Genomic DNA, 20,604 nt, shown 5'->3' with positions numbered 1-20,604 from the left:
AGGGAAATGGATGGCATTAGAGCAGATTATGCTAAGTGAAGCTAGCCAATCCCTCAAAAACAAATGCCAAATGTCTTCTTTGATATAATGAGAGCAACCAAGAACAGAGCAGGGAGGAAGAGCAGGAGGAAAAGATTAACATTAAGCAGAGTCATGAAGTGGGAGGGAAAGGGAGAGAAAAGGGAAATTGCATGGAAATGGAAGGAGACCCTCATTGTTATACAAAATTACATATAAGAGTTTGTGAGGGGAATGGGAAAAAAATGAGAGAAATGAATTACAGTAGATGGGGTAGAGAGAGAAGATGGGAGGGGAGGGGAGGGGGGATAGTAGAGGATAGGAAAGGTAGCAGAATACAACAGTTACTATTATGGTATTATGTAAAAATGTGGATGTGTAACCGATGTGATTCTGCAATCTTTGTAATGTTTTGAATAACCAATAATAAAAAAAAAAAGAGGCTGGGAAATAAAGCATAGGTCTCTGCCCAGGGGGAAACAGGAAGTGACTTGGTAAATAACCCTCCAGTCTCTGCTTATGTTTCAGTGTTATTTTCATCCAGGGCTTGCTGTTTCTTCCTCAGCCCATAACCAAAGGTGAAGCTCTTTTCTCATGGTTAGATACAACCAAGGGTGACCTGATAAGCTTCAGCTAAATGTAGGAAGTAGTCACAGAGCTCAGTAGTTTTTCCAGGCTATTATTCAACACTAGCAGAATATGTATTCCTTCTCTGATTTCTCCTCCCTCTAAAAGGTGACAGAAATCCCACCTGCACAAGTCAGCAACACAAACTGGTCATTCACCTTTTGCCTGTATTCCAGGAACAACTCTTTTCTTTACCCCTAAAATGTAATCAATCATCTCAAGTGTTCCCAACACACTTCACCTGCCTCATTTAAAAGGGCGAAAAACATGCCTCGAATATCATTAGCTTGTACTTTATACCAAGAAAACAGACTCATCGAATACTTTCATGGGTAATACCTTTGAACAGTCAAAGTTTTATTAAACAAGTGTTTAGCACTGGGACCTGATCAAAGAATAAATGTTAAAGTCCTGATTTCCTTTCCTCTTCTGTACAATGAGAGGTTTGAACTAGCTTACCTCACGATCCCACCTGACTCTGATGTTCCACCCGTTCTAAAGAGCAAGCCCATGAGGCTTCTCAGGGGCAGCCAGGACCAGCATGCAGAGCCCCAGGTTCTAGTGATCCCCATTGTGAGGCTCCAGCTGAATACAAGTAGGGTGCTTAGCATTATGGCTCAAAGCATCCCTGCAAGTACACTAAGGTCAGCAGAAAAGCATATAGAGAGAGATTAAGAAAAGTTAGGCTCTAAATTTAAACAATGACTGCACCATTAAATGTAGGTTAAAAAAAAATCAGATTATCGAAATGTACAGGAATAGTGACCAAGGAGTCAGAAGGAACAAGTTGCTGTCCCTACTTGGGAAGTTTCTTCTTCATGAAAAGTACCAAGAAAATGATAGGGACTTGGGCCAGAAATTAGGGGTGGCAATTTCAAGCATTAAAAATCTGGTTAAAAAATATATTCATGACAACACATTCAAGTTTCTCATCAAAAATTTTTAAAATATTTTATTTGGAAGCATTATACAAGCTGAATATTTATTGCCATTCCTTGCACTTGGTACCCTTGTTATAATTATACAATACAAAGAAAACGTAATGACTATTTTCACCAAAACCCATAAAAGATGCCCCCCAAATTCCTCAAACTTACCCCAGTGTGCCACAAAGACATAATCATTTTCTGTATGTGACAGGAAGTCTGAGAATATCTATGTATAGCTAGACAGTCTCTAATATGGAATTATCCAGAACATATGTAGTACATTTAATGAGGTTCAAAAAATACCTTCATCCAGAAATAATGGAAAGGAACCAGAAAAACTGTGATATATTTACATGAAGGTACAAAATATTTTACAAAATTGTCTTAAAAAACAGAGTTTTACCATATTTACCAAAAAAAAAGTTAAAGAACAAAACTAAAGAAACAGTAAACACGGTGATAAAAAATGATAAACTTCAGTCTGATGTCATAATTGCAATCATATTATTAATTTGAGGAAATAGTTAAAAGCCCAGTGATTATTCCATATACTCATCTGAATTATTTCCTTTAAATAATGGTTATATTGGGGAATTGGTCAAGTTGGCCCTCTGTTCTTGTACTCCCATCTTGCCTTTTTCCCTGAAGCTCTCTACTGAGATGACCCACAGAGGACATATTTCCATCATGTTCTATGAGGGGGGTACCATATGGAATCTGCTGGCTTGCCTTAAGAAAAGCACTAGGAGGCATTGACAGCTCCACTATGAGCGATACCAGCCCTCGAGACTCACATTGAAAATGTACAGGTAAGATTTCAGAGAAAGGCACCAAGACAGAACAGTGCAAGCTATTTCCCCATAATGTGTCGGATCACATTTTTTTTGTTTTGTTTTGTTTTGTTGGTACCGAGGACTGAACCCAGGGGCACTTAACCACTGAGCAACATTCCCAGCCCTTTTTTATATTTTATTTAGAGATAGGGTCTCGATGCATTACTTAGGGCCTCTCTAAATTGTTGAGGCTGGCTTTGAACTCACAATCCTCCTGCCTCAACTTTAATGAGACACTGGGATTACAGGCATGTGCCACTAGGCCCAGCTCAGATTATATTTAGTACCTAGTCATGTAGAATTTTCATTCCAGGAAGCATTAAGGTAACATATTTACAGTAATGACAAGCAGAAAATTGGGGGAAGGGAGGAGGAAAACCATCCACCATTTAGACTGCAATGATAGCTAATAAATGCCCTTAGTAAGCTTAATAAGCAATGACTTAAAATATATTAAATTTACATTAAAAATATTTGAAATAAAACCTCTCAAGCAACTAAGAGTGCTTTTAACATAAGAGATTTTTAAAATAGTAGTAGCAATAATAATTATTGCATTGTTTTTAATCCCTAATATACTATTTTTATAATAAAGAATGTCATAGACACTAGATCTCTGGATCTCTAAAAATCTTAATAAATATATAGAGTTTGTAGAAAACATAACCTTATCGGAATGTCCCTTATATTCAATTAAAAGGTAAAATTAAAACCTCAGCCTAGGTAGCAGCTCCTAAAGCCTCAAGAACACTTGTTAAGTTCTAAACTTTCTTTGGTTATCATCTCTAATTCTAATCCTCAAAAAATAAATGAATTCAGAACATTAAAATAAGATACATTGTATCTGGCCTGAAATTACAGTATTATTAAGTATTTGAAAAATATCCAGCATTAGGTATGAACTCAACTATTAACATAAGTTTGAATTAATATATACTTTTAAAAATTAAATATTTAGGAAAGACATTAATAATATATACTTTACTTTCAGAATCACAGGTTATCAACAATACAGTTTTCAACCTGTCAGTAGGAGGTCAAATGCAATGCAAATATAATGCAATCATTTTTTTCAAAATTAGCTTTAAAATATCACATGGAGTTAAAACATTGCAAACAACTATTCATCCGTTGGGTTATTCAACAGTCGTTTCAAGAAACCAGGCACACAAAAAGTACTCATATATAGTATAATACAGATGTGTAGCAATTATAAATATATCATGTTAAATGACTTCAATTTGTGCTAGTTAACAAAGAATCCCTTTAAGTTATTTTTGGCATGGTGCCAGAGGCTTTGTCAAGACTGACTGTAAGGCATTGCTTGTTTGTAAATTTATAATTCATAGCACTCGGAGTCTTCAAGTAGATGTACAGTTAAAATGTAGGTTTGTTCATGTATTCTTCCATTGTCTGAAAGAGAACAATGAATTAGAACAATTTTCCCTTTAAGCTGAATTCTGTAGCAAACAGTGAAATCTTTTTCATTCTTTGGGATATTTTTTGCCATATTGAAAAAAGTTTTCAAAAGCATTTGTGGACATAAATCTTTGCATTCTGATAGAGAAAGGTGGTTTGAAGTTTAAGTATCATTTGTACACATGACCATATGGCTGGAAAAGCTAAGCTTGATCATCCAATGAGTATCTGCTAAGAGAAAAGCAGAAACCACACCTGCCAAGAAGCACTGTTGACTCAAGGTGAATGTGTCTGCTAAAGAATCATGAGGACCGCATCCAGGAATGTGTCTAGGGAGGCCTGAAGGGCACTTGCAGAGCACATGTCCTGCTCCCTACACTGTGCAGAACATCCTTGGTACACTTACTGCCAAGACATAAATGATACATATATCATGATTCTGCAGAACAGTGGCCATGGGTTTTGAAAGTCTTTCCTCCTAAGTATACAAATCATGTTTTTTCATCCTACTCATCAGTTACCAAGTTTGCCAAAAAGACACAGCTCCATATTTCTTTTACAGAATTTTTTTTTTAAAAAAAGTGTTTAAAGAGATTCACAATCATAGGTATAATAATGTTGCAAGTACTATACTATACAAGATGGGTTGACTTTCCATCGCCCTCCCTCCTACCACAAACACCATATATTGTTTGAGAAACACCATAGCCCCAGGTTGAATCAATAAGAGAGCTCAGAAGGGCAGCAAGTCTTTCCTGGGCAATGCCCTGCCTCTTCTGGGCCGAGTTGCCACCAGTTCTATTAGCAACCCCTGCCTCACTTGTTCTTAAGTTCAGACCTCAGTGTCTGTGACTCATTCGAACCTGCCAGGAGAGACACTGACAGCATGAGCCAAATAGACCAAGGTCATAGCCAACCAAGATCGCCAGGGGGAGACCGCAGTTAGAAATCAGTTTTTCTAACTGCTTCTATCTGCCTTCTAGAATTCAGTGCTCTTCTGCTGAAAATACTGCTACTAAATCACCCACACTTTCTTCAAAAGCTGTTAGGCCTCCTAAAAAGCATTGGCCAATAGAGGCCCACATCCTTAAGGCTTCTGTCCTGTATCTCCTCCTACAGATGTCACCCATGTCTTTTAACTTAGCTGGGGTATCATGCCAGCTAACAGACCATGTCAGTTTTATGAAACATGGAATTCATACCCTTTGAAAGGAACACAAAATTACAAATATAAAATTAAGTATAAAGTTTACTTGAAATGATGAGAGGTTATTAATATTAAAAAGATGGCAAATATAACAAAAATCCAGAATAGCATGCTATTCTCACTAATTAATGGCCAATGCTCTTCTAACATAGCTTAGATTCACTGTAGGGCTGTATAAAATACCTTCCTTTTGCAAATTTGACTAAAATGCATGACAATATGAGTACATAGTTCCTTTCTGCAGTCTTGAAGAAGCCTGAGTCAGTCAAAGGCCCTGGAGTAGACACCTTACTGGCTTTGGGGCTCACTGGCCTCTAGCTATCAGCACTGCTCACACTACCATATGACACAGGCTGCTGACTGCTGTGCTGACTGCCTTGCCTGAGCCCAACTGTCACTCAATCTACATGAACCAGTAACCTCAGAGGTGATATTTTCTTGAGTTTGTCACTTGAAAGGTTTGGAGCAGACTTTTAAGACAGACACATCCCTAAAGAGGTGTGCCCTTATCTTTGCAAGAAGAGGGCTGGAGTGTGTACCTTGGGATACCTTCTGGCTCTATCTAGCACTGTGGTGTGCATCTTGTGCATTCTGCACTGTACATGCTATGCCTACTGCACTCTGGTTTGGCTTAGCTGTTAATGTGCTAAGAATGGTGACAGTGTAGGGGCACACTGAGCAGGTTGCTCCTACATCCACACATGCACATGAGGCATCCTGTTGCTTGAGCTTTCAGGTACCATTTGGCTTTCCCTTCTTTGTTATCTCTTTGTGTAAGACATCTGCTGATGACTGCCCCTACTGGTAATCCTAGGAATTGCAATCCCTGTGGGTAGTTATCTCTTAGTTGGAATTTCCTTTGCTTCTAACAACTTTATGTCATCATATCCACCTTGTTACTCCCTCCCAAATAAGTCATCCTCAACCAATTAAATTTTGACTTTCCTTATTGTCAACATCTAGCCCGGGTACACTCAGAATAAGCCTGGAGCATCTAGAGTTTTGAGACTCTGAGACCATGAGGTCTTATTAACTGAGTAAAGACAACTTTTATTTATTTATTTTTAATCTTAAGAATTATTAAGTAGATTGGGGAAAAGACTCCGGACCTACTTGGAGAAGGTACTGTGTTCTTAAAGTAAAGTCAGTGTCATGAAGACCTTTCCCAGCCTACAGTAACGACAAACATTTGCTTAGGTCCAAGGACACAGAATCAAGAAAGCACTTTTTTTTTTTTTTCTTTTTTGCCTTTATGCGATTATTTTCTCCTACTCATTCTAAACTTTCTGAATCAGGCAAGATAGATAAAGTTAATTTTCAGCAAGCTCACCAAAATGTCCATGAAGGGAGTACCAGAGCCCAAAAAGACACTAGTGACACTTTCTCTATTGGTGGGTGCTATTTATTCAATCAGAGCTATTTAAGGGCAGCATGACATTGCTACTTGCTGGGGAACACAGGGTTAAATGCAGGTCCCTTAGACCCACCCATCAAGATTGTCCACTCAATCACCAGGGACTTGAACTACCATGTCCCTTAATGTGAAAGAGTTTACTTGTAAAATACCTGCTTTTCATATTTAGATGAAACTAGAAACACCACATTCACTACAATCTCTTTAATACTCTCTTTCCTAAAGAAAGGGGAAATTTCAAAATAATCCAGGTATGTCTTGGCCCCAATTCAGGAAGCTTTAATTACTGAAGCACCAAAGACCCTGTGAGGAGTCTTTTCCTCCTGTATAGAGATTCCACATTGGGAACCCTGAGGACAGCATTTTAAATAACCTCTCCCTCTCACCGTCTCTGCTCCTCCTCCAGCATATTTTACAAAATGTTATTCCATGGGATTTCCAAACCACAGATTTCGCTAGTACCTTGTAAAAATCCCTTTCCAGTGGCATTTTGGAGAGAGCCAAGTAAGCCTCAGAGAATTGAAATGCATTTTTAAGGTGAGAACACCTCTAGTAATAAATGCATGGCCTCACATGGAGTCACACGGAGCTGCTTATGGGTGCTCACTCAAATAGATGTCTTTTTTCAGGTCCACTCCCCTAGAGACTGATGCCCTCCATGAGCAGGAGCAAGAAATCAGCTCAAAGGAGTACCAAACATGCTGGGAAATCATTCCTAATGTTGTTAACTTAATCAGCCTCTTATTTCCAAAGAGCAGGAAGAATGGCTTTGATGCCAATTTTAAGAAGGTACTTAAGGATGCTCTGCATCCTCTTGACCTGCTGTTATGAAAACAAAGATGCAGAGACCCCACTGACGCTCTGGGAGAAGGACCTAGCCTTGGCCAAGCTGGGATGGAACTCAGCCCACCAAGCACATGCCTGAGCTGGGGCTGATCAAATCATCTGGATTTGGAGAGCAGAGATCAGTGGATCTAACTGCTCTTTATCACAGTGTCCATGGGAGGACTGAAGGAGGTAGCATAGGCTAAGTTCCCCATTAGATATGATTGAAATCTGGGCTGCTACTAAAAGAAAAATCCCACAATATAAGAATCACAGAGAGTCAGGAGCAGTACCAAATGGATTCTTCAGAGCCCATTTATATCTCAGCAAGCATCCACAGTGCTTCCAATTTATTTATGCAAACAGGAGCACACGTTTGGCCTTCCCAGGAGGTGTAAGAAATTTTAATTAAAATGATAAATGCCATGTTCAATAACAAAGCCCTAATATTCCTGGCAAATGAAATAGCTATGTACTGCTATTCTCCTTTCTCAGGCAGCACAGATATTTCAATGAAAGTCTTTTTATACATCTTATAACATTATTTTTTCAAAGAATAACACCAAGAATTTGATACCTTTTTGATATCTCACTAAAATGTTCATCCAAACAGGACCCATCTGCTTAGGTTCAAACTCTATTGCCCATTTATTAACTGTGTAAACCTGAGCAGGTCATTAATCTTCTGATGCCTCTATTTACTCATCTGTAAAATGGAATAACAATAATAGCTACTTCTTAGAGTTACTGAAAGAAATAAGCTAATACATGTGAATTGCTGAGAAACTATACTCAGCACAAAGTACCAACAGAATGGTGGTTAATATAATATTTTTTTGAACCTGGGGTCATGTTTGACCACATTCCCATTTTATTTTTTGAGATGGGGTGTCACTAAATTGCCCAGGCTGGCCTTGAACTTGCAATTCTGTCTTAGTCTCCTGAGTAGCTGGGATTACAGGGCTACCCTGTAATCTTATTAACAGTATCGTCACCACCATCATCGTCATCATCTTTTCCTATGGCATGGAACATTATACTGACCTCTTGTAACATATCAGAGTCTTCAATAGCTTTGACAGCAGTTTTCTTGGATGTTTCCTGAATTTCTCCACCTATTATAAATTCATCAAGGATAAAATATGCCTTTTCAAAATTAAAGATAATATCCAGCTCGCAGACCTGGTAAGACAAAAACAAATGTTTTGATAAAGTGGCAGCAGCAGCAGTGGAGACCCTCCCCAGCATCCCCAGCTTTCCCACAGCTGCACCCATGCACACCCCAAAGACGGAAGGATCAGATGGTATTTTAAGCACAGAAAAATAGAACTAAGGAATCCCAGGCCCTTAATAAAAGTAAAACCACATTCTATTAAAGCAGACCTTCTCCTTAGAAAATAATATTTTATGCTGCAACAAGAAATTTGAGACTCAGTGGAAGAAGGAGACTACTCAGCTCCTCTACCCACCTGCAGCAAATAATTGAACCCTGGCTGCGTTTCAGGCACAAGGGCAGAATTTCATTTCTCCTACCCTTTGGTCTGAAAATCTTGGCTTTAGGACTCTCTCCTAGCTTTAAAAGCTCACTCTGCAAATTAGCTCAAAAATGCTAATTTTTCTCAAAATTAGCCCACAAAACAATGTTTTTTAAAATTTAGAGTGTATCAACCTCTCCCAGAAGCCCCATCCCCAGGGTTTCTGGGTCAGGGCCAGAGTGCCACTCTAACAGATTCCTAGAGAATGCTTCTGGCCAGCCGGACTTCACATTAAGAACCACTGTCACAGACTAATGCAGAGTCTGATAGATCTCAGTGTGTAAGTATAGAAAGTGTCAAGGCTACTGTCATAATCCAAATAGGGCCCATTTCCTAGGTTTCCATCAGACAGCAGCTCAAGCACTATCCTTGTGGGTCTTCCGCCTTATTCCAAAGGCTTTGACATCTGACCTTCTCTTTGTACCCATAGTACACCCACCCACCTGGAGCTGCCCTCTTCTGGTTGGCTCATTCAAAGTCTCCAGTCCTCCACCACATTGACCTCTCTCAGGAGCATCTGATATATTTCACCAATCTGCCTCCTGAACCTCCTCTCCCTTGCTCCCCTGACCTTGGCCCGCTCATTAATGCCTGTCCACTTCTATCTCTGATGATTCTTTTTCAGGCTCCTCAGATGATTTGTCTCCTCCTCCCCAATTAAGAAATATTTATGAGTACTTGGGACCTATCAATCATCAGAACAGATGACATCTCTGCCACACACTGCCTACATTCTGGCCATCTATCTTCTCCTTAAATATTCTGTTCCTCAACACAGCCTCTTCTCTTTGCAATATTCACATTCGCCCAGACGATCTCGTGGGCTCTCAGAGCTCTGTCCAGCACCCGGGTGGCTCAACACACTCTGATGTCCAGCCTGATCTCCATCTGGGGCATCAGGGAGACATTTCTACCTGGATATTCCTCCATCCAGATCACCATGCCACACATCAATTTGAACTCTTCCTAATTGCTCAGTCTAACTCCTTCTAGAGTTCAGTTCATTTTACCCTCTCCTCATTCCTTTCCATCCCTTGGGCTTGCCCTCCCCTTTTAGTAACCAATTCCTATTGACTCTACCATCTAAATAATCCCTATCCTTCCCCTCCCTCCTCCCACAATCCCTCCCACACCCTGCTGCACTTCACAGCTGCTCAGACCTACAAAACCTCTCACTGGGCCCATTGCAATGACCTTCCAGGTGGTGTCTGTGCCTGCTCAGAACCATCCATCACTCACACTGCTAAAACACTGATCTTGTACCTCTCTGGCGTGAGGTCAGGTTCAGGACCAAGTTCAGTTCCTTACTAGCACACAGGGATCTGACTATCCATCCAGGCCCTGCTCTCTGCTCTCCTGTGCCGATGCTCCTCCTGAGCTACAGCCACATGTACCACAAACTTGCCATATTCTTTCATGCCTTCACCCTGGCACATTCCAGCAATTCCTAGAATGTTCTACCAAATGCCCTTTCTTTTATCTTGCTGCTGGCAAAACCAAGCTCATATTTCAAAGCCAAACTGAAATGTCTCAGATGCAATGATTTCCCCAAATCCTCTTCCCATTCAGATCCCACATGGCTTCCCCTCTGTTCTCACATCTGGGCACTGATGTGTTCTAACCTACTGTCCATAAGGCAGAGACCCTGTTTTAGTCACCTTTATATCCCTAGAATCTGGCACACAGTGGAGCACAATAATTTTGGAATGCAATGAATCTGGAGTAAGTGAATGAGTTGGCTATCGTACAGCCTTGTTTTTATCACACCAGGGATTAATGACTCCCCAGATAAACAATTCTCTGATTCCACCAAATGCTATAACTTTATATAAAATGGGTGTCAATATTTTAGCAAATTGCTCCATATATTTAGAATTCAGGTCAATAAACTTACAACACAAAACTGGTTTATGTTGACAGAATTGAATCTAGAAGCATATGAATAAATGGATAGAATGCCACTGTAATGGATGGCCAGCTCAGAAAAACTCATCTAACTCATCAGCAAAGGTCACAATCTCCTAATTCATTAGAAAACAGCATTCATCAACAATAAGCAGATAGAGAGGAAAATAGATTATCTGTACTTATCCCTTCCTCCCTCAAGAGTCTCTCTTTATGTGTGTATGTGTGTGCCCACATAAACATATGTGAATAATTCCAAAATTAAAATCTGTCCACTAAAACATCACCCTATAACTTCCTAGACCAATAGGTTTCCCTCTTGAGACCCCCCATCAGGGAGAAAATGGTATGATAAAAGGGTATGTCCACAGTTTATGAACTCTTTGTTTTACTTCTCATTGTAAGAATTTGAATGAGAGTGGAATGAAGTTTTCCAAGTAAGAATCTGAATAGATCAGAAAATAGTGTGCACCATGCACCACTATAAACAAGGGGGAATTATAGCACACACCAGGGAGGAGATCTGCAACATAAATGATGATGGGGAAGGGGAAGGAGATAGTGTCCATGATACAGAAAGAATCCTTGCAAATATCTAAGATTAGTATCGCAATTGGAAAAAAAATTTTAAAAAGTAAAGACTGTTTAAGAAACAGTTCAGACAAAGCAAGAAAGGGAAAATGCCAGCACACAACTAATGTGGCCTGTAGCTTTCTAGCAATCAGAGAAATGCAAATGTAAATTAAAACAACATTCACTGCTGCTGATGTATGGATATATAGGTTTTTGCACCCACTGTGAGTGGAATTTATGGATTTTTTAGACTATTTCAGAGGATCAAATTGTAGTATCTACCAATTGTAAACATTGTAAAACTTCCACAAAGAATTTCTCATATTATACTCAAACCAGTGTACCAAATATAATAAACAACAAAGATTATGGTAGTATCATTTTTAATAATAATTTGAAACAACTTAAATTCTATCCATAGGAAGTTGTTTAAATAAAATATGTATACACCCATAGTGGCACGGGTATTCTGTATAGGTGTTGGGAAGAAGGAGATTTACCGGGATTGATATGGAAAGATCATCAAGATAGACTTATAAGGAACAACAACAACAACAAAAAGTTGCAGAGTCATATGCATAATGCAATCCCATTTATCTAAGAATAAAAATTATGTATGTCTTGAAGGATATGAAAAATGTGCATTACTTTGTAATTTTCAGCAATATAACTAAACAAAAAGAAATCACAGTAGATTATTCAGCCACACACAGGAAAGAGGGTACAAGAAGTAAGCAGTTACCAGAGGTCAGGAGAGGCAGAAGTCGGGAGTTACAGGAGCGATAGCAGAGGAGCCTTAGGGTTCAAGGTGGATGTACATCAGGAATCCAAGATAGATAGGAGCCTCATCAGGACAAACCAGCAATCAGAGTCTAGCAAGTGGACCCAACAGATACTAATGCAAGTTCTCTAGGAATTTGTGACACCCCACTCTGAGAGCAGCACCTATCCCCAGGCCTGTGGGGTCTCTTCCAGTAGCCATGGGGCAACAAATTTACTGCACCTGGTTTCAATGGATAAGAATAAGGTAAGGTGGTATGCAGATCCAGTTACATAAAAACATACATACTTTGATATACAGTTACTACCTCTAGATCATTAAGAGAAATGAATAAACAAGTTCATTGTCATTATCGAGAATTCTGATAATGAGCAAATATTTCATATACGGCAACTTCAAAATGCTATTCTCTGGTTAATCTTTGAGACTAACTCCAACTGAGAATAAGAGATAACACCCCTGGAGAACCTTATGCAAAATTCAAGTTTCTTCAGTTATTGCTTCATTACTCAAATACTTCTAAATTCCTCAAGATTCTGCCTCAATGCTTACAAGACTCCACTCTACCTAATTATGTGAACACCTGTGGCTTCCTGCACCATGTTAATATACACATGAACCTCTTTACTCATTTTTTCCTTATGTTATCTATAGCATCAAGAATAAAGTTAACAACAGCAGAATCTTGACTTCCTTCTTGTGTTTTACTATAATACGGCTTGTGGGTCTTTTCTTTTGGCAGAAGCCCTGCTGCAGTGAAGTTATTTCTGGCATTTCACCAACTAAATTCTTTTGAGTAGAGTCTAAAAGCACCTGCCCTTAACTGAATTTTGTTCCAACGTCAATACAAAAAAATTCAAACTGCATGCAGGAAATGCTTCAGACAATAAGAAACTACATAAATACTATAAAGCTATGTATAATATAAAAAGTTATAATACAACATACGACTATACGGCAATTTAGAGTTTATAAAGTTTTGCTCTTTACTTTCTCTTTGACCCTCATAACTAGCAGCTCCATGAGGCTAGCAAAGCAAATACTTCTATTAACCTTTCTGAATGCCATTTTTCTCATCTGTAAAATGGAGATAGATGATGGGTCTTAAATCATGGGTGAGTTAGTACAAGCTGACAACAGGACTCGGCAGGATGCATAGTGGTCCCTACATGAAGTTCAAAAACTTGCTGGGATGGCCACATCTGGGTACTCTGAGTGCATCAGTAAAACTTCATACCACAATCTGTAATGGAAAGTTTGGTAGGTATCTAAATCCTCAAACAGACGCTTATCTACTGTGAGACTCTAAGGCATTTCTTCTTAGCCTCTATAAATTGGGGTTAATGCTACTTACTGAAGATCGAAAGATTAACTAGTTAATCCTTGTAAATCTCCTTGGAATTGAAAAGTGCTAAAAAATACATAACTTAAATTAGTAACCAGAGATTTTGAATTCTCTGTCTTTGGAAGATAATATTTGCCTGAGTTATAAGAGATGCTGAGGACAATGCTTTGCCTTGGATAATAAAAGGGCATGGTTAAAGGGAACACAAGAGGAAAAGACAAATATATTATTTCTGAGATGATGTCAATGAAAATCGGCACTTTGCTCATCACTGTTAATTAATAAGAATTGAACACCTACTGGGCACAGAGCCTTGAAGGACTCTTAGCTGCTCTTAGCTTAATCAAAGATTCATTGAATTTTTTAGTGAATTACATTTTGGCTCATGACAAAGATCAAGCTTCTAAAGGATACCAGAATAGGCTGGAAAATTAATGTTAGAGAGCTGGGAATTCATTCTGACTTTCCTTCTACTTTGACTGGACAAAACATTGGTGAAGGTCATTCAAATTCTCTCGAGATGTGACATGCTCTGAAATACTTGGTTGACTTTCGGTTAGATATACCGAGATCAAAACTCAGCCTCGGTTCACATTATCACACTTGGTTTAATCTAAGAAAACAGAACAGGTTAAATCAGAGTTCAGAAATAAGGGAGAGAAGACAGGTGATGGGAAATTTTGGACTTCAGAAAACTCTTCCAGACCCTTGCAAAGGGCCATGTCTGTAGTTTATTTCAAAGGAAAATAGCAAAATGCTAGAATTCATAGAAATAAAAGAAAGTGTTAAATTAAATTATCTCACATTTGAAACATTACTTTACATCTGCAAATCACTCTTTAAAAAATGAAAACTTGGTGAAGCAGGAGAAGGAAAAAGAAAAAATGGCATAGCTGTCTTATTACTTCTATATTGTACCACAATTGAAATCCTTGAAGCAGCATTTTAGGACTAAAACATCATTTACAAGGGAGGAAAAGGTGGGGGAAGGGAGGGAGAGAAAATTCTTTTCTAACCTCTCCCAGGGCTCATTCTTAAGAAAACTATTGCAACAAATCTGATAAAGCCCTGATCAACTCTGCAAAAACTGCTTTTTCCATTACAGGGAACACAGAAGACTCTTCTGGGAACAAATTCTCCTAACTTCTCTTGATTAAAAAAAAAAAAAAAAGTCTTTAGTGAGCAAGAGGATAGGGCAGAGAATATTAAGAGAGAAAAACATTTTCCAAATCCAATGATATGTTTCTTGAAATGGCGAACTAGATTAAATGATTGGCTAAAATCTGGCTCGGAGCTGGTTACAATGGATGGAAGAAAACAACCAAGTCAAAGTCAGGACTTCAGGGACTTGCAACTTGGTGGTGAGGCAGCTCTTGTGTTAGGAGTGCTCTGACCTGTGCCATGTCCTGAAGGACTGGTGATGGCAGGTATGCGCAGCAGGAACATCACAAGGTTAGAGGAACGGTCAGGGACTGAGTTCTGAAAGCTGAAATGCCACCTAGGAGGTTTGAATTTTATTCACAACAGATAATGAAAAATGACTGCAAAGGAATGCCATGCCTAAGAAAGACGGCCAAGAAAGAAACAGAACAACCCAGAAACAGAAAGGACCCAATGGGAAGTTTAGAAAGGAAGGCAAAACTGAAATCCCAAGTAAACCTCTGCTAGTGAGGAGTGGAAGGGAAGAGATGACGGCAGTCTAATTTGAATAGACAGAGGTAGATTCTACAAAAGGGTAGGAAAAAAACCCAAAAGAACCCTGTCCTTGGGCACCGGAGAATTCTGGAACATAATCAATTTCAACCTCAAGATAGAACAGGTAGGTTCCAGATTGTGAGATGTCCAGTGAAGCCCATCATCAGAGATGCAAAGAAGAGCCAGCTGGTGAAGGATTTCCAGGAGAGAGAGTCAGTAGATACACCAGGAGAGTAGTTAGGAAAGCAAGGCATTTAGAGGGCAAGATACAAAGGACAAGAGCCAGCAGAAACCATTGTCATGGCAAAATAAAGAGGAGGGAACTTAAAGAACACTTTGCAATGAGGAAGGATCCAGGGCTGCAGAGATGGGAGGGAAGGTGGGGACTCAGGAAATGTCACTGGTGTGACCAGCAGGGAGAGTGGATGCTAATGTTGTATGCTAATGTTGAATGAATAGGTTGAAGGTTCAGGCAGATCGGGTATGACATGAAATAAGGATAATATTGGTATAGTGTATTAATTGGCAGCAAATGCAAAAGGATTCTGGAACAGCAACGTGAACAGAAAGGATTTGGGCTTTTTTCTGTTTGGTGTTTTATTTTTCCTTATATATTAACAACATTAAAGAATATTTGTAGCATGGGATAAAAAGCCAGAAAAGGGATAAAAAGTCAAAAGGAAGAGAGATATCAAAGCCAGTAAGGAATGAGGAAGAGAGCATCAAGGACCCTCCATGACCAAGTTCTGGTTCAGTGAAACAAGGTAAAGACACACCCCCTCCAGAAAGGTTTGTCTTTCATTTACTAAGAATAACAGGTAGGGAGAAAAGCTGTGTTCCGATCTAAGGTGGACTAGTACTATCCTGGGAACAAATTTAATTCATATTTTAGACTTGGGAGAGAGAAGGAGTGTAATAAGAGAGAGAACTAAAGCAGGAGCTGAGATGGAGCCTGAGTCTAACAGAGCAGGGCAACACTTACATTTCCAAAGTATTTGTCCAGCAACTCCACATAACGGTGAACGATCTCTAGTGTCAAAAGCTCATTGTCTTGATTTTCTACTGCACAGCAAAAATACAAACTAGCATACCTTGAAAAAAATAAAGAAAAGCAAAACAGGATGAGACATTAAACAACCAAAAGATGGTTTTTCCCAATGAATACACAGTCCCCTCCACTTCTCCAGAGAGTCTCCCCTTCCAAGAATGAAATTATTATTCATCACATCCAATATGTTCCCTAAATATGAAACAGAATATATACAAACATTGTGGTGATTATATCACTTCTGTTAATTACATGAAAGGCTCTCAACAGAATTTTACAATTGCCAGGGACCAAAGAATTCTGTCCCCCTGATAATAGCTCTTCAAGGTAATTCTCTCCAGCTTATAAATTGTGCTTTGTAAAATCCAAAGCCCTGACCCATGCTCTCAGGGGCCCTTGCTTCGCGCCCTGGTACTTCACAAAGCACTTCAGTCTTTCGGTAGGCATCCCTCAATTTGTCAGCTCTGAGCGTGGACCCGGCAGAAGGATCAGCACCTGATGCTAACTTACTCCATTAAATATCAGTCTGCAGAGGTCACCTCCATTTTTCCTTCTAGGTTTCATAAGCACCCCTCTGCAAGGACACTTCTAATGTTTGCTTTCCTCCTAGAAACCACCGCGTGATGCTGGATGCAGGTTCAGTCAGGTTGGCCATGTTCTGGTCCTACTTAGGCATCAAGCTTCTGGTCTTCATGGGCAAAATCATACCTCCCAGGGCTCAGTTTTCTCATTTATAGAGATTCCTTTCTAGGATAGTCTTACCGTTTCAAACAGATGCAGTAAAAAGAATATATAGGCTTTAAAGCCAGAAAAATCCGGATTTGAGTTCCGGCTTTACCAATTACTAGTCAGTTACTGTGACTGGAAATTAATTCCTTGAACTGTGTCTTCCGTTTACCCAAGTACAAATATGAATAATATGTATATAAAAAGCTGCTCCAGTAAACACAGTCCCCATCGCTCTAGCACATGAACCTGAATTTTCTCCATAGCATGTTACTCACTGAAAATATCTTATCTAAACCAAGGAGTACACTCTGTGACAGCAGGAGAGTTACTTGTCTGTATCTGTGGCCATTAGTCAGAATGCCAGGAATATGACAGGGGCTCATCCAATATTTCCTGAATTCACCTATGCACAATCAACAAACAGTTCTAGTCTTTAGAATCCATCCTAGCCCATGGAAGTCATTTTAATAATAAGAGTTCTTGGCTAGTTGGCTTAAAGGTACGAATATCTGAGCCTCAGCTTTCAAAGACTTCAGGAAATGACGTCATTGGTGTTGTAATCTAATATGTTCATGATTAGAACAAACCAAAGCAACAGTGAGAAATCCAGTTCTTATAAAGTTACTCACACCTTTTATAAACAAGTTTTAGCTCCTTCCAGTCAATAAAACTGCTTGTCCTGTGACCACGAGAGAGAATAATCTGAACAATTTCCCGAGTGACCTTTTTCCTTTCTTTGTCGGGGAGGGTGGTGTACCATTTCTGCAGCCGCAATTTCCCTTGTCGACTGAAGAGCAATATGAAATGTATCTAGAACAAATAAAAGACAGGGAAAACCAGAACTTGGTCAACCGAGTCACTCTGCAGAGACACAGAAATTCAGTGGGGTTCACATGGGAATATAAATTAGAACAGACGAGAAACACTATCATGAAAATTATCTCATTTGACAAATGACATACAACCCATCAGAGAAAAAAAGTGACAAACATAGCTTACTTCTATTATAGGGGATGGATTCTGTTTTAAACTTCAATTCCTTTTTAAGATTTCTAGAATCATTTAATGACAAATATATCAAGGGAGTAGTAGTAGTAGGCCTTGAAGAAAATAAGCAGGGCAGGGAGAATGTTAAAATCAGTGGAAGGATTTACTTTAAAAGTTACATCCTAGTTACAGATCACAATTATAGAAACATAATGATGATATAGAAATAAAGGAGAGAAGAAGAGAAAATAAGGATGAGGTAGGGGAAAGAGAAACCGAGAAGGGGACCATATTTAGGTCTTAAATCTGAGCTCTGCACTCTACTTTGTGGGCTCCTTGGCTGAGAGCTTTGGATCAGCCATCTCAAGTTGCAACTGTCTTTGGCATCTCGGTAGATTTTTTAACAATTTAGATAGCATGATGGCTATACTAGGAAGCAGCCTGATTTTATTTTCAAATGTTTCAAAATGTGTATTTGCAATGAAAGTTTATATTTAAATAAATTCTAAAAGCTTTCAATGAGGGGAAGATATTGTAACATCTAGAAATTTACTTTTAGTACTTGGATGGATGGTAGATTTTATTTTCAGAAATTGTCAGATGGCTGATGCTTATCTTAGGAGAGATTAAATTTCCTCAACCCATAGTATTAGAAGGTCAGGCTTAAAAATAATTATTTTGGTTTTAAAAAAATAAAATGCATTGTTTTGGTTAAATGTGTCATAGAGGGGGAAATATATGCTGGAAACCAAAAATAATTACATTTAAAATTTTTCAACAAATATTCAACTCTTCTTTTACTAAAGGGTTTGGCTCTAAATGTTATAACTTAGGCCTAACATAATAACAGCTGGGGCCCAGACTAAAACAATTCTTCCTTCAAAGCTTCCCAAAACCCCAACCTACAGAATGTGAGGATTTAATAGCTGATTTTCTGTCTTAGAAATAAAATATCTATGATAGCAAAATCCTGAGGACTAAGACATCCATTGGTGATGAGAAACCAAATTAAAAAGCCCTCCTTATTCCGCAGCTTTAAGAAAAACCATCTTCAGGCTGAAATGTTAAATACCTGCTTTGCACAGAGCACTTTCTTAAATACCCATTTCACCATCAGCACAGGTATAAATAACTCAGTAATGGAACACAGTAGATATTTCCTAGGAATCATATTGAGAAGGTATTTTTGGTTCGCAGAGATATCATGAAAGTGACTGCCATTTTATAAGTATAAAATTGAATGACTGTGAGATCAGAAACCTCAAGTTCTTGAGGTTATAAAAATGTGCACCAAGTTCAAAAGAAGCAACAGATCAACTCAAGTTTCTCCATGAATTGCATTGCCTAAGACGTGGTTGGAAGATCTAGTCTTCAAGTTCTGTTCTAGTGAAGAACCAGGCTTGTGCTGTGGAACCCGGTACCTCTCCAATCTCAAAAACACAGCTTAAGCAAACGGGAAGAATGAATTGTAGTGATTCACCTCCAGCAATTAATTTTATCCTATTTATCAGTTTAGTCCTTCAGGGCACACTTGACTAACTTGTTTCAAGAGGTTAACTAAATACTGTTTTTGATTAGCATTAGCTTGAGAGTAGGGAAAAAAAAAAAACGGCAAACGGGAGGGTTTTTTCCAGTATTTGCAGAGATAGTCAACTTCAAGTTGATGTCAAAAACAAACTTCATCAGTTTCAGAAAACAACACCCCAATGTCCCTTTTTAGCAATATTTCTGGGAAGAACAGAATAATAGGCTGGTAATACTCTCCCATAAAATCAACGCTCCACAAAGACCTCCCATCCTCACCTCAAAAGGGGATACTTCTGCCAGTCACCATTTTGAGGGGTCTAGCTCACAGATGATCCCACAAATCCAAAGATACCAGAGGAATCAAGACTTCCTTGCCCCCAGAGTATCCACTAGCACAATTCCTCACCTCAAAGGGCAGAGCCTCAAATTCTCAGTAAGATCCAGGACTTGAACTCTTCTGGGTGTTTTCTTATTATATACTTTTTAATGCCTACAGTAGCCACTCAGTAAGAAGGGTGGCCTGATCAGGTTACAGCCCTCACAATCGAATTATGTCACCACTAATGTTCCTGCATCAGCACAGGAGCTTTTGGGGACTCTCTGGGATCCAAACTGTAACAGGCATTATAGCAAAAATGCATTGTACTTGCAAACAAAGGAGATGAAGGCAATATATTATTAATAGTTATTATATATTAATAGTTACTACTATTAATATTAAAACTATTAATAATCATTATTTTAGAACAGTGGAATTATAAATGTTATCTTCTTCTTTGTTCTTGACTGGATTTTCCAAAATTCATATGTATGACTCTATGACTAGAAAAAAAATGCTTAATAAAAAGAATCTTAGTGATTTCAATAAAAATCAGTCAGCAAGGCCTAATACTAAGTAAATGTCAAAGTTCTTTCAACAAATAAAATTATACCTCAAAGAGATGGCATGCAATTCAGGGGAACCTGCAGGGTGGCAAAGGCACAGGGTCTGTGTGGCTGCCAGGGACCAGGCAGGGGAGAGGAGCATGATGGGGCTGAGCAGAGGGCTGTCAGCGCAGGGAAGATATCCGTGTGATCTGTGACGGTGGGTGTGTGGCTTTACCAATGTTTCCAGTTGCTAGAATGTCCAAGACGAAAAGAGGACCTTAAAGGGCTTTGGGTGGACTTACTACCGAGTGGACTTTGAGTGATAATGATGAGTCAGTAT

General features: G+C 39.0%; 1 protein-coding gene across 1 annotated transcript in view; it reads right to left on the bottom strand.

Moving 5' to 3' along the window:
* Window positions 1-3,510: 3,510 nt before the first annotated feature.
* Window positions 3,511-20,604, bottom strand: part of Ap1s3 (adaptor related protein complex 1 subunit sigma 3) — a 51,201-nt gene continuing 34,107 nt past the window's right edge. Inside the window, exons 2-5 of the mRNA XM_076866412.2 lie at window positions 17,515-17,693; window positions 16,089-16,197; window positions 8,317-8,454; window positions 3,511-3,820 (exon numbers count right to left, since the gene is read on the bottom strand). Of these exons, the coding sequence (XP_076722527.1) occupies window positions 3,785-3,820; window positions 8,317-8,454; window positions 16,089-16,197; window positions 17,515-17,693 (462 nt within the window). The 3' untranslated portion in view covers window positions 3,511-3,784. The remainder of the gene's footprint in view (window positions 3,821-8,316; window positions 8,455-16,088; window positions 16,198-17,514; window positions 17,694-20,604) is intronic.

Source organism: Callospermophilus lateralis, chromosome 9, assembly GCF_048772815.1.
Source record: "Callospermophilus lateralis isolate mCalLat2 chromosome 9, mCalLat2.hap1, whole genome shotgun sequence".
NCBI classification, from domain to species: Eukaryota; Metazoa; Chordata; class Mammalia; order Rodentia; family Sciuridae; genus Callospermophilus; species Callospermophilus lateralis.
Note: the sequence above shows the minus strand (reverse complement) of the source record. Positions and strands in the feature narration are given on the sequence as shown.